Here is a 14,315-nt window from a genome sequence, read left to right as displayed (position 1 = left end):
ACACTAAGGGCAAAGCATACAATCATTTGCCTTGCCTCAGGTGTCTAGTAACACAGAGCGATGCCCAGGTTAATGATCCTCCATGTCAATGATTCACCATTGACCAGGTATAAGATTTTGAAAAGCTACCATTGCCCTTAAAAATACTCCCCAGTGCATACATTTCTTCAACGTAAATAACATCTTCCTCTGATTAGCCTCTCTTCTCGCAAGCACCATCACATTTTGGCTAATCACAGTTGACGTTTCTGCAAACTTAGACATGATAACTACTTGATAATTAAATTCTAAATGACGGACCATACATCCTGATCAGCTACAGACACCTACAGACACATATTGGGGCTACATAACAAGATAAAGACTTGATAAAGAGTTTTCACCTCTACAATGCATTCAAGTCTCAAGATTCCTGGTTTGGTTTCTGACAATGTCATAGCTCTAAACACATGCTATTTAACATAATACTAGAATGTGTCTTCATCTGTGAATATTGACAACCCTGTGTACACATTCCATTGGGCCTCTTGCAATAAATTATCAGTGTAGACAATAACTTTCTAATCAAATAATTCAAGTCATTCTACTATATCATCCATCCTGATCCTCATCATTTCTCTGCAACAATCCCCATCAAATCAAACTCTATTCTGTTTAATATTATGTCCATCAGCAATGGCGATCTCTAATGGTATGTCTTCATACCAGTTTGTGTTAATTTCTACTTGGCACGCATGGCATATTGGATGCCACCTACACCAATATACAAATAACAGCCATACCTACCTCATTCTAAAAGAAGGATGTGGTGCACATCAAAAAGGGGAAACTTACCTGAGTGTATGAATATTTACAAATAGTTAAACTGATTTATTCCTGAAGGCAGGTAAAACAGGTAAATAAGATACCTCCGAAGGGCACTGTTAGACCTGGTATCCTTGGCGTTGTTTCTGCTAACCTTTTGCCCTCAGACCTCCTGTTTTTGCTGACTTTGTTTTCACTGGCCTTAGGGTTTTGTGTACTTTACCACTACCAACCTGTGCTAAAGAGCTTATGCTCTTTCCCTACAGCATGGAAAAATTAGCATATTCCCAATTGTCCTATTTAATTTACTTATAAGTCTCTAGTAACGTGTATTACATGTGCTTAGGGCCTGTAAATTAAATGCTACCAGTGGGCCTGCAGCACTGATTGTGCCACCCACTTAAGTAGCTCTTTAAACATGTCTCAGGCCTGCCACTGTGGAGCCTGGTGTGCAGCTTTACTGCCACTTTGACTTGCCATTTGAAACCCCTTGCAAAACCTTAAACTCCCCTTTTATTACATATACGTCATGCATAAGGTAAGGACTAGGTAGCCCCTAGGGCAGGATGCTATGTAAATAAAAGGCAGGACATGTACCTTTAAGTTGTACATGTCCTGGTAGTGAAAAAAAAAAAAAAAACGTTTTTCCCTACTGTGAGGCCTACTCCCCTCATAGGCCAGCATTGGGGATTCCTTAAAGTACTTAAAGTTGTAATTCCTGCTCAGAAAGGAGTAGCTGCATCATGTTTGATATAATTGGAATGGTAAGGATAATCCTCTTTATTGTTGAAGTCAGATTTAACATTACTATTTTGGAAATGACACCTTTTGAAAGTGTGCATTTCTCTGCTCTTACAGCTCTGTATGCCTGCAGCCTGTCACCAATACACGTCTGAGGTGGGTGACAGCTACACTTTGTGCATTCCCTTTGGGCAGCCACAAACACAGGAAGGTTAGGTGTGCCTAATCATTCATTTGCATTCATCTTCACTTTGATGGCTCTTCCTGGGCAGGAAGGGTGGAGGGGAGCTGACACACTTAATCAGTAATGTCTGTTCCCACACAAATAGCTGATTAACACCTATCAATAGTCTGGAACAATGGCTGACGAAGAAAGTACCTCTGTGCACTTCAAATACCCTTATTTGAAGTCACCCCACACCAAAGTCACATTTGGATAAAAGGAACTGGTTCTATGACCCTATCAAATCAGACTCTTCTGGACCTGTGTAGAACTCTTTCAGGTGTAAGGACTGCTGTGCCACAAGGAACGGCACTCTTTTGGACTACTACCGTTGAAGGCCTGCTTTCTACTTCACTGAACTGCCCTGCTGCCTACTGATCTCTGCCCTGCTATAGGCAAGGACTGAACCCCTCTCACTTGAATCCAGAGTAACTTCAAGGGCTTGCTGGCTTGCCTACTGCTTCTAAAGTCTCAAGCCATCAAATACTTCCTATAGTTCTGCTTCTGGACTCTGCCATCTGTGAGTCTTACCCTTGCCTAATGTGCCAATCCAGTCCTGGGCCTCAGAAGTGGGTTTCTGCAACTTTTCCTACACCGACATAGATGCATCAGTGACTTTGCACTGACTGGAGTCAACACATCTCCCATCTATGCCAATTCAGTGGCAGCCCAACGAAAGCTGTTCTACAGCCGGTGTGGCTGAACGACAGTGATCTGCGTTGCTCACTGACAATGCACCATCTGCATCTCAGTGAAGCTCGATGGCAAAACGGGACCCGACTGTATGCTCCGAAGGCAAAGCCTTCTTTGACTGCAAGGATCTGCGCTGATGCTTTGCCTCCATCCCTGGGTTCGATGACGAGGCAGCACCTCCTTGACTTCTTTCATCAAGTCTTTGACATCGAAGTTTGTTCCATCTAAGGGACTTTTTCAGCGGGACCTGTCTGAGTCCCTTAGTCAGCCTCCTCACCATCCTGGTTGGTCCAAACTTTGGATTTACCCAGATCTATAGTAACCTCAAGTAACCTTTTAGTGCTATTGCCTTCTAAGCACTATTTTTGATTTATTCTTTAAAAATTCATATCTTGACGTCTACTGGTTGGATTTTTGTTGTTGGGCCTTGTTTTACTCACATAAATATTCTCTATTTGTCTAAACCTATGTGGAGTCTTTTTGTGGTGTTTTCATTGTGTTACTCTGTGTGTGTTGCACAAATACTTTACACATTGCCTCTTTAGATAAGCCTGACTGCTCTGTGCCAAGCTACCAAAGTGTGAGCATAGATTATCTCTAAGTATGTATCTAGCGTACCCTGACTAAAAGTGATGGTTCCTACTTGTACAGGGTTCCAATTCTGAGAACCAGAAACCCCAGGTCTCATGTATACCATTATAGAACCCCATTGTTGATGGACACAAGATTATACAGAATTGGTTTTTATTTAATGGGGGTGGTTGCTGAGAAATTATGAGAATCGTAAACGGTAGATGGCATCATTATAGTATTTCCATAAATGTACTTTTAACTGGAGCACAATATATTCCCCTTGGCTAGCAATATAGAATTCAGAATGATGGAGGGTGGTCGAGAAATAATTATGTTCCAAAAGTGAGCAGAGGAGCATATGTCTATATTTTTGGAATCTAGTGTAAATGCCAATGGAGAAGTCAAGCCAGGAAAACATGACTTCTTTTATCAAGACAAATTTGTGTGAAATGCATAGCACTGGCATGGTCAGCATACCCTGAAAAGGTGTAAGAAAGTGTTTTGGTCAGCTGCGTTGACAGTGGAAGTAGAGGAAAGGTCTTGGTCAATTAGAACATTGTGCAAAGTGAGTAGATAGACGCGAAGGGTACAACATGCCTGTGAAAAAATGGGTTGAAGGTTGACTGGGGTGTGAGCTCTAGTAAGCAGCAACTACAATTCTTGTCAGAGTAAAGCACAAGAACACCTCAAAGTAACCTGTGCTCACCGTCTGGTAGCTTGATACAGAGCAGTTAGGCTTAACTTGAAGGCAATGTGTAAAGTGTTTGTGCAACACTTCAAACAATACAACAGTGAAAACACCATACAAAAACGATCTTGCATGAGGCTAGGAAAACAGAGTTTAATTTATAAACCAAATGACAAAAAATCTAATAAGTAGAACTTGACTTATGATTCTTTTTAAGAATAAACTTTAAAACAGTGCTTAGAATCCAAAAGCGCCAACCGGGTCACACCAGACCGGGACAACGTCAATTTTTTTTGACCAGGGCACTTTCAGAATTGTGACTTTAAATCAACTTCACCAATAAAGAAGGTTTTATATTACAATTCATTTGAGTGTAAACATAATTTTCCTATCTGCTCCCAAACTTAAGTTATCACGTATTAAGTGTAATAAGGTAACCCAATGTTATCCCATTAGAGAGAAAGGCATGGCAATACTGAAAAAGTTCTTTATAGGTTTTTCACTACCAGGATATGTAAAACTTGAATCCACATGTCCTACTTTTGAATTACAATGTACTCTGACCCAGGACCCCTTAATGCCTACCTTAAGGGTGCCTTATATGTATTAATAAGGAAGTTCAGACCTGGCACGAGGTTTATTTTACCGGGACAAAACAGCAGTTTAAAACTGCACTACAGACTCAAATGGCATGCCTGAAATGTTTTAAAAAGCTACTGTAGTGGGTTGAACAGTCAGTCCTGTGGGCACACTAGTAGACTTTAACTTACAGTCCCTGTGCACATGTAGTACCACTTTACTAGGGACTCACAAGTAAACTAAGTGTGCCAAACAGGTGTGAGTCAAATTTCCTATGTTTTGGGAGAGTGTACATGTACTTTAGCACTAGTTAGCAGAGGTAAAGTGAAGAAATTCCTAAAGTCAACAAAAGCAAATTCAGCAAAACAGGAGGGATGAGAGAAAATAAATCTATGGGTGACCCTGCAGAGAGAGCCAGGTCCAATTGTGATCTTCCTCATTATGTGTTTCTGAGTTATGCTACAGCTTTCCATCAAGCTTACAATCTATTGTGTCTATGACAGAAACTTAAACATGGTTGTAAGTGAGAAACTATATTACTGCAAAAGAAATATCACTATGAAAGGGAGGCGCTCTGATTTGAGACTGCAAAAACCATCACTTTGCAGCAAGAAAACTTAATTTACAAAGCGGATTGAGCGTTGAACTGTTATCGTTCTATGAGTTGAAACTAGGGGGGTCATTCTGACCCTGGCGGCCGGTGGCCGCCAGGGCCACCGACCACGGGAGCACCGCCAACAGGCTGGCGGTGCTCCCACGAGCATTCTGACCGCGGCGGTTCAGCCGCGGTCAGAAGCGGAAAGTCGGCGGTCTCCCGCCGACTTCCCGCTGCTCGGGGGAATCCTCCATGGCTGCGGAGCGCGCTCCGCAGCCATGGGGATTCTGACACCCCCTACCAACATCCTGTTCCTGGCGGGTCTCCCGCCAGGAACAGGATGGCGGTAGGGGGTGCCGCGGGGCCCCTGGGGGCCCCTGCAGTGCCCATGCCAATGGCATGGGCACTGCAGGGGCCCCCGTAAGAGGGCCCCACTGTGTATTTCAGTGTCTGCAACGCAGACACTGAAATACGCGACGGGTGCAAACTGCACCCGTCGCACCCCTGCAACTACGCCGGCTCAATTCTGAGCCGGCGTCCTCGTTGCAGGGGCATTTCCTCTGGGCCGGCGGGCGCTCTTTTGGAGAGCGCCCGCCGGCCCAGAGGAAATGTCTGAATGGCCGCCGCGGTCTTATGACCGCGGTGCGGTCATTTGGCGGCTCCCTCCAGGCGGGCGGCACCCGCCGCCCGCCTGGCTCAGAATGAGCCCCTAAGTGTGCTGCCTCATTTCAGGAACTTTCATTTTATTTGTTTTGTTGTTTCCTTGTCCAGATGCTACTTATTAAATGAGTTTGCTGATCCCCATATGCCATATGTTTAAAATGATGAAACATTGTAGACTTTTTTGATGAAACACAAAATATATTGATTGAGCACAAGTGATAGGAAACTGTCTTAGAACGTTTGTGTCCATAAATCTCACCAGAATTTAGTTTTTAGCTCACAAGGCATGGTGTATGGTGTTTGAAAGTAGGACATGCAGAAATCTAAAGTTAACTTGTGCTTCCAGTGACTAGCACTCCAAAGCTATTATCACAATAGGAAGGATGTCTGGTCCACTGAGAAAATCAGAGTACAGATTAAAATCTTAATACTGCATTTCAATAATGGGGCCAGCTAGAAAATAATTTAAAAACTATTTAAAATAGTTAAACATGTTTCAATTCAATTGTGAAGTTTTTAATTAATATTAAGAAAACATAACCTCTAGAAAGTTACCTTTTCCCTGCTTAAAGCTCCTGAAGGTTAACTTGCATTAGTACTCCAGCCTGTACTGTACTGAATAAGGTGTGAATGAGGCGTGGAATTCCTCCCAGGAGGTACAGAATAGGTCACTGTGATTGACAGATTTAACTTGAATGGACAGGGATGACTCACTTCAGCTCAACAGAAGGTTGGGTATCGTGAACATCCTTTTTGATCTTCCATTGTCAAATCCCACTTGACAGGATTGCTGGGAGTATACATTACACTTGGGACACACTTGAAAGGAAGGGTACTGGATGGCAAGACAATTTTTGTGCATCCTCTGTCTAGTTGCCCTCCTTTTGTCCTACCCCACCACTGTCTTTGGGTTTTACATATGCTCAGGGCACAATAGAAAGAAAGGGAACAGGATGACAAGACTTTCGTGTGTATCCATTGTCCAGTTGCTGAAGAATCTGTCTTTTGTCCTACTAAAATTCTGCTTTAAGGAGTGCTCTGCATACAGTGGCTGCCTTAAACTGGATTTTAGTGTTTGAAGTTAGAGGACACAAGGATTACCATAGTACACTCTCCACCTACCCCCAGACCTCAGAGCCCGATTTAGTGTGGCTGAAGACTTTCATCAACTTGAAAATGCCCAAAGTGTGCAGGTAAGTTGTATTCCATTGGTTAGGGTGTAGGCAGGAGTCATTCTTACCATTAGCTTGTACCAGGCATAAATGTGGCCTCTCTAGGCACTCACTTCAGAAAAGTGCTGGACCTGAGGAAGAAAAGGAGAGGACTGGAACTGTGTTTTGTGACTTGAAATGAATCCTAAAACATTAGGCCTGCTCCTCCTTGTACCCAGGAAAAATAACTGAACACCGAGGGCCATAAGGCTAACCTCCTGTTAAAGCTAGTGAAATTCAACAAGCTATATCTTGCATTTCCTGTAAGTGTCAAGCTAACCAGTAGCAAACGAGCCTAGACCTGATCCTGCTCTTGGCCTCTGTCTGACACCCTGTGCATCTCAAAGTGCATCACCTGAGATCATGGGGGCTTTAGGGATTAGGACTTAAATGACTAAGATACCAATTTATTATCTTGGTGGTTGCAAAAGCAATGAAGTATGCTTATCACTAAGATAATGGTCTGTCTGCTCAATTTAAATTCTGGGGGGACCAAAAATTTTATTACAGTGCAGAATACCAAGTCTCACTGTGATTAAACCCGTCCAATCGCCCTGCGGTGGCAAACCTGTAGCTCTACTCACCTAATTTAGATGGGAGATTAGAGTTCAGTTTCCACCGCTCATCACCACCAGGAAATCCCTGGTGGTAGAGTGCAGTGAAAACAGGTAAATGTTCCCCTCGCAATCAGGGAGAGGACTACCTTGGGGGGGGAGGGCATTGTCTTTTGTAATTGTATAAATGAAAATCCTGTTTGGTATTTTGTTTTTGAAAACAAAAAAAGAAACTGTGCGGTGCAGAGCCCCATCATGTGGCTCCATCATGTTGACGGAGCCCTGCACCAAACAGTGAAATGCATTGGCAGGAACAATTGCTCCTAGCAATGCTTTATAAATGACCGCCAGCTTGTAGGTCATTAATAAATCTGGCAGATGGTCCCTGCACTACGAAGGTATTGTTATCTACTTCATCACATTGGCAGAACACCGGGCCATTCGCCATGAAATAAATCTGCCCATAAGTCAGAAGATAAAATATTTGACCCTGATGAACCTGTTTGGTGTATCTGACCTCCACTCCATCGCGGCCAGACTCAAATTGCACCTAAGCCCCAGTGTATAGCAACTATTGACTATCAGTGGCAATTTGTGCTTCTTGACTCTTTCCTACTTTTAACTTTTAAAAAAAAAACATACCTTTTATTTCCCTTATTGAAGTTTTGCCATTTTTGTGTCATTTTGTTTATTATACTTTACTCTACTTTCTAATTTAGTTTGGGATTTTTATAGTTTTGCATTTTGGCATTAGTACTGTTTTGGTACTACATAAATACTTTACACATTGCCCTAAGTTAAGCCAGTCTGCTCTCTGCCAAAACTAATAGGAGGTTGAGCTCAGGTTAATTTAGTGGCTTTGTGTCTTCGACCTGACAAGTGTTGTGATCATTCCTCTAGGCGGATAGTCACCCACCCCAAAACCTAATACAATTTTTGCACATTGGGAGTTTGTTACAACACTCTTCATGTATGTGTTTAAACATCTGAATATGGGAAGATTTTGCACTCCCCTGGCTATGTCAGGAACTCAGATTTATATAACTCTTTTCAGGATTTTTTAGGCGGCTCATTGATAATTCAACACTATTCTTTTGAAAGATTTTTTAAGACATTGGCGTAAAGTGTACATAAATCTAGGTGAAAATCCCCTTTGAGGTATTGTTAATTATAATAATACCTTAAAAGCATAAAAGCACAAGAAGCAGAAATATTTTTGTTATGCACGGTCGGTCTCTTTTCCTAATCCCTGATTTTTTTGTACCATTTTGTGACCTGTTTTTCACCTGTCATATCATCTGCCCCTACTATCACGAAGCAGCCCAAATCAACCTCTTCGGAGGTGGAATTAATTTATCAGCTATGTGCGCACTTACATCTGAAACATAAAAGTGATGTTTGGAACAGTCACAAAAGTCTCAGTAACTGGCAATTGCTCAGTCGTTCAATGTATTGCTGAGTATGCCATTCTAAACAAGAACCAGCCATATTCAAATAAAACTTGGTCCTGCAACAGTGGGATCAGACCACCCCCAATTATTAGGCTACGTCCTCTGTAGATGGGAAAATAAGTAACCTCAGACTTGTACTTGATGGACTTTATCAGCCTTATGGGAAAATGAAAAAAAGTTATGTGTGGAATGCTCGTAAACGTTTCGGCCAGTGGCAATCATTCACTATGACACACTAGGTTTCAGGTAACATATCTATATTAATGGCTTTAAATCATAATTAAACATGGTACATTTTTGCACATCCATGACACCAATATTTATTCTAAATCACAGTCATATCTTTGCTACTATACTACTATGAATTATCTCTCGTTTTTCAGTCTGTTTGTTGCATATGATTACAGCTGACAAAATCTTCACTTACTTGCTCTCCATGCCTGGACTGCAGCGCCACCTCTGGAGACATAGGCCCTCATTTCGACCTCAGCGGTCTTTTTTAAAGACTGCTGAGGTCCCCCCAGACAGAAGACCGCCAGTGTTGGCGGGCTTCTGCCAACCAGATCATGACTGGTGGCGAACCTCTGCCATTATTTGGACGGAGAGCCGCCAGCAGCCATACTGGAGGTCGGTGGTGTAGTGGAGGCTGCTCCTCCATCACTGCCACGTCATCAGAACACCGTCCACCGAATTACGTACCAGTATTTGGTGTGGCTGTGTTCTTGTGACGGGGTGCTGGTGGCGGAGCAGCCCCCATGGATCCCGTTCCCTCCCAGAGGACCACCGAAGCAGGTAAGGTGATCGTCCAACAGGGGAGGGGGTGGTGTGTGGTGTGTGCATGAATGGGGGGGTGATTGTGAGTGTTTAGAGGGGGTATGTGGGTGCGTGTATGTTTGCGGGGGTGTGATGTGTGTAGTGGGGATGTAACGTGTATTTATATGTGTGCTTGTATGTGCACGTGTATGTGTGTGAGTGGTGTGTGCGTGCATGAGTGGAGTGGTGGGGTGTGTGTTTAGGGTGGCCTATGCAGGTCGGGGGAGAGTGGGTGGGGATGGGGCCCTACCACCTTTGGGAGGTGCTAGGGGGGTCGTGGGTGTTGGGGGTGGACTCAGGGGAGGGGGTGGGGGCGACCCCAATCAGTGCCAGGGAACTAATTCCCTGACACTGATAGTGCCTACCGCCATCGATTTTGTGGCGGTTCAAAATCCACTAAAGCCATAGCGGTATGCAGGGTCATGATCCCGCAGGTGGACTAGTGACGGCCGCCGGGCTGGAAACCATTGTGGCAGACGGTGTGGTACATTGGCGGTTTGGCACGTGCCAAACCGCCAATGTCAGAATGGGGCAGTAATTACCGCTGACCTGTTTGCGGTCCTACCGCCATCATTGCACCGTCTGCCAGGGTTGTAATGAGGGCCATAATGTGTTGGCACTTGTCTGGACTATATGCAAGATTAATATCACAATGTATTGTTTATTGTGTGGAAAAATATACAACTTCTGCAGCCTTAACGCCAATTTCTACAGAAATAATGAACATTGCTGATATAGCAGCATACCCTGTTATTGAGATAAGGAACAAGCTGCCTTTCCAGTGCTCTATTGTTACAGTGGTGACACACACGACTGCTCACCTGTGCTGAATGGAATGGAGTACACAAAGCTGCCTGGTATCTGCTCTGCAGCTCTCCTGTACCAGAGGGGGAAGTGATCTGCATTAAATATGCTTTCCTTATCTTCGGCTGTCAGGAAGTCTCTTGAAACAGAATAGAAGAAAAAAAAAACATTTGTACACATGTTTACAATTCTATTGCTTTACTCAGAGCATAGCTGAATCACAAAAAGGTCAGGGTGACATGTAAGCCAATGAATGTGATACCATTGTGTAGCTGGAACCCCGCCCACCAGCCAACTAATCTGCCGCTGGCATACAGCCGATGAAATACAAACAGGAAACATAATGGAAACAATAGGTTTGCTCACTTCAAGCAGTCTGTTAGCATTACTAGTTGCATAAATTAATAAATAACATCATCAAATACCATTTTTTCTTATCTTCCAACTGGAAATCCTGTTTCAGGATTTTCTTTTAGAAAATAAAAACAAAAACAGGGTGGTACAGGTCTCCGTCATGTTGACGCACCCTGCACCAAACACGAAATGCATTCACTGGAACCACCATGACTGTACCTCTTGGCAATGCTTTATAAATGACCGCCACCTTGGCGGTCATTTATAAACCTGGCGGGCAGTCATTCCACCAGGTTGACAGAGTTATTTACTCCACCAGGAATTAACTCTGACTCTCAGTCAGAAGGTAAAGTGTTTGAATGTGATGAACCTTTCAGATGTATCTGACCTGCGCTCCATCACAGGTAACAAATCATGGATGAGAAGTTGAAGATCAGATGAATGCAATAAATAAAATATTTGTCACATATCAAAAGTACAGTCGGTCAAAGTTTGCGTGAAATGGCGTGAAACTTTGGAAAAATTAAACGTATGCAAATCTGTCATTTAGAGTTATATTTTAGCACTCAATGCATCCTTGCATCAATTTTTTAAGTAAGGACGCATTTCACGCTAAAAAACACAATTGACAAAAACAACAGCTGCTCGCGGTCTGAGTCTTCACTTTTTCCTGCACTAAAATGTTGCCATGTGAGGTACGAATATATCCTGACATGGCAATGTGGAATGATTTCACAGATTTTGCATAACAAGCAAAGCATGAAATTCCCAAAATTATGCAAATTGCGCCAAAGCTATTTAAATTTCACCAAGACCAAATCAAATGTCTATCTTTTAATAGCATCCCAGGAAATATTATAAAGTAGCAAGAACAAATATACACACTTTGCATACTTGCAGTCCCTGAAGTCCTGAAATTTGAAGAATAATCTCCAGTATGGCTGATCACATTTCATGTACCATACATATTACAAGTTGCTCCGTAATTCAACAAAAAAAATATTACTTGAAAAGACTAAACACTAAATAAAGAATACTTAACCTGAAAACGTGAGAGAACTGGAATTTCATGGGAGGGGAATGCACCTTTGAAGGCCACAACAGATTAAGCCCCCGAGGGTAAAGTGTTTGGAATGCACCGAATAAAAACTGAATGCTTTACTCAAGTCCTGAAGCTAAAAGGATCTAGTAAATTGTGTGTAGGGTATTCCAGATGCGTGTCTGACTTTCTCATGGTGGGAATGGAAGAAGATAAAATGCAAACATATGTTGTTAGCAAAACTCTTACTATGGTAAATATGCAGGCTAAGTATGCGACAAAGATGTAATACATCAATAAACTAAAGCGAATTATGCACATATGCACGATTCTATAGCTGTTTACTCCTATTAGGATTGTAGCTTTTGTGTCTTTAAATTAACAGATGCATTTTCTGAGTTCCTGTTCTATCAGGTAGGCCACTGTGGCCAAAGTATGAATATGTCAGTCGTGCTCTCATCTCAGTAGTGTATTACACTTTTGATACCTCTATGTCTATGATCGGGACAGAGAGAGCCTGCACTCTCGACCTGATGGAGCAGATAAACCCCCTCTTCACCTCTACAGGTCCACACGTCAGTCCGCATCCACTCTTCTGTGTGGCAGCACTGAAGTGCAAATTTTTCCAGAAAAGAATATCTAGTTATACAGGCTCAGACTAAACTCTGAAAGCCAAAGATAGCGAGGACCTGCTGCCATTAAAATACCAAGGCCCAGTTTTATACTCTGTTTGCGCTGAATTAGCATTTTTTTAACCCCTTCGCTGCCAGGGCTTTTCCTCTCCAGTGCCGAGCCTTTTTTGGCTAAAATCACCATCTTCCCAGCTTTCAGGAAAAGGCAGACTGGAATTAGAAAACCCAATTTTTCAACACAATTTTGACATTTTACTGGGACATACCCCATTTTTACTATTTTTTGTGCTTTTATTCACCATCCAGTTAGTGACAGAAATGGGTGAGAAACCAATGCTGGATGCCAGAAAGCTAAACATTTCTGTAAAGTAGGCAACATTCTGACTTCAGCAAGGGGTCATTTGTGTAGATCCTACAAGTGTTTCCTACAGAAAATAACAGTTGAAATAAAAGAATATTGAAATTGAGGTGAAAAAAACAGCAATTTTTCTCCACGTTTAACTCTGTAACTTTTTCCTGCGATGTCAGATTTTTAAAAGCAATATACTGTTACATCAGTTGGACTCTTCTGGTTGCGGGGATATATTGTAGGTTCATCAAGCACCCTAGGTACCCAGAGCCAATAAATGAGCTGCACCTTGTAATGGGTTTTCATTCTATACCGGGTATACAGCAATTCATTTGCTGAAATATAAAAAGTGGAAAATAGGTATCAAGAAAACCTTTTTATTTCCAAAATGGCCACAAGATAAGGTGTTGGGAAGCAGTGGTTATTTGCACATCTCAGAATTCCGGGGTGCCCATACTAGCATGTGAATTACAGGGCATTTCTCAAATAGCCGCCTATTTTACACACTGTCTTACATTTGGAAGGAAAAAATGTAGAGAAAGACAAGGGGCAATAACACTTGTTTTGCTATCTCTGTTCCCCCAAATTTCCTTTCACCCAGCTTTTCTCCAAGTATCCCAATAAAAATGGTACCTCACTTGTGGGGGTAGGCCTAGCGCCCGCAACAGGAAATGCCCCAAGACACAACGTGGACACAACACATTTTCACCAAGAAAACAGAGCTGTTTTTTGCAAAGTGCCTAGCTGTGGATTTTGGCCTCTAGCTCAGCCGGCACCTAGGAAAACCTACCAAACCTGTGCATTTTTTAAAGACTAGACACCTAGGGGAATCCAAGATGAGGTGACTTGTGGGGCTCTGGCCAGGTTCTGTTACCCAGAATCCTTTGCAAACCTCAAAATTTTGCCCAAAAACACTTTTTCCTCTCATTTCGGTGACAGAAAGTTCTGGAATCTGAGAGGAGCCACAAATTTCCTTCCACCCAGCGTTCCCCTAAGTCTCCCGATAAAAATGGTACCTCACTTTTGTGGGTAGGCCTACTGCCCGCGAAAGGAAATGCCCCAAAACACCATCTGGACACATCAACATTATCAAATAAAAAACTGCCTGTTTTTGCAGGCGGGGGGCTCCTGCGTTTTTGGTTCTGGGCTCAGCAGCCATTTAGGGAAACCTACCAAACCCAGGCATTTCTGAAAACTAGACACCCGAGGGAGTCCAGGGAGGTGTGACTTGCGTGGATCCCCCAATGTTTTCTTACCCAGAATACCCAGGAAACCTCCAATGTAGCTAAAAAATCATATTTTTCCTGCATTTCTGTATGGGATCACCGCACCAGGACAAATTTCATACCACCCAACGTTCCCCTCAGTCTCCCGGTAAAAATTATACCTCATTTGTGTAGGTGGGCCAAGTGCTTGTGACAGGGAAGAGTCAAAAACATGTCAAAATTGAGGAGGAACCAAAGCGGGTCCAAAAGGGCTGTTTGAAAAAAAACATTTTTAGGCTGACAAGTGCAGCAGAATTTTTATCGGTATAGATGAGACAATGCTG

At 42.8% G+C, this 14,315-nt stretch overlaps 1 protein-coding gene across 2 annotated transcripts in view; it reads right to left on the bottom strand.

Moving 5' to 3' along the window:
• CACNA2D3 (calcium voltage-gated channel auxiliary subunit alpha2delta 3) overlaps window positions 1-14,315 on the bottom strand; it is a 2,455,990-nt gene that overhangs the window by 581,637 nt on the left and 1,860,038 nt on the right. For both annotated transcript variants that reach the window (XM_069206447.1, XM_069206449.1), the window contains exon 26: window positions 10,410-10,531. In XM_069206447.1, the coding sequence (XP_069062548.1) occupies window positions 10,410-10,531 (122 nt within the window). The remainder of the gene's footprint in view (window positions 1-10,409; window positions 10,532-14,315) is intronic.

The sequence above is a fragment of the Pleurodeles waltl genome, chromosome 9 (genome assembly GCF_031143425.1).
Source record: "Pleurodeles waltl isolate 20211129_DDA chromosome 9, aPleWal1.hap1.20221129, whole genome shotgun sequence".
Lineage (NCBI taxonomy): Eukaryota > Metazoa > Chordata > Amphibia > Caudata > Salamandridae > Pleurodeles > Pleurodeles waltl.
This window is presented reverse-complemented; position numbering and strand designations above follow the sequence as displayed.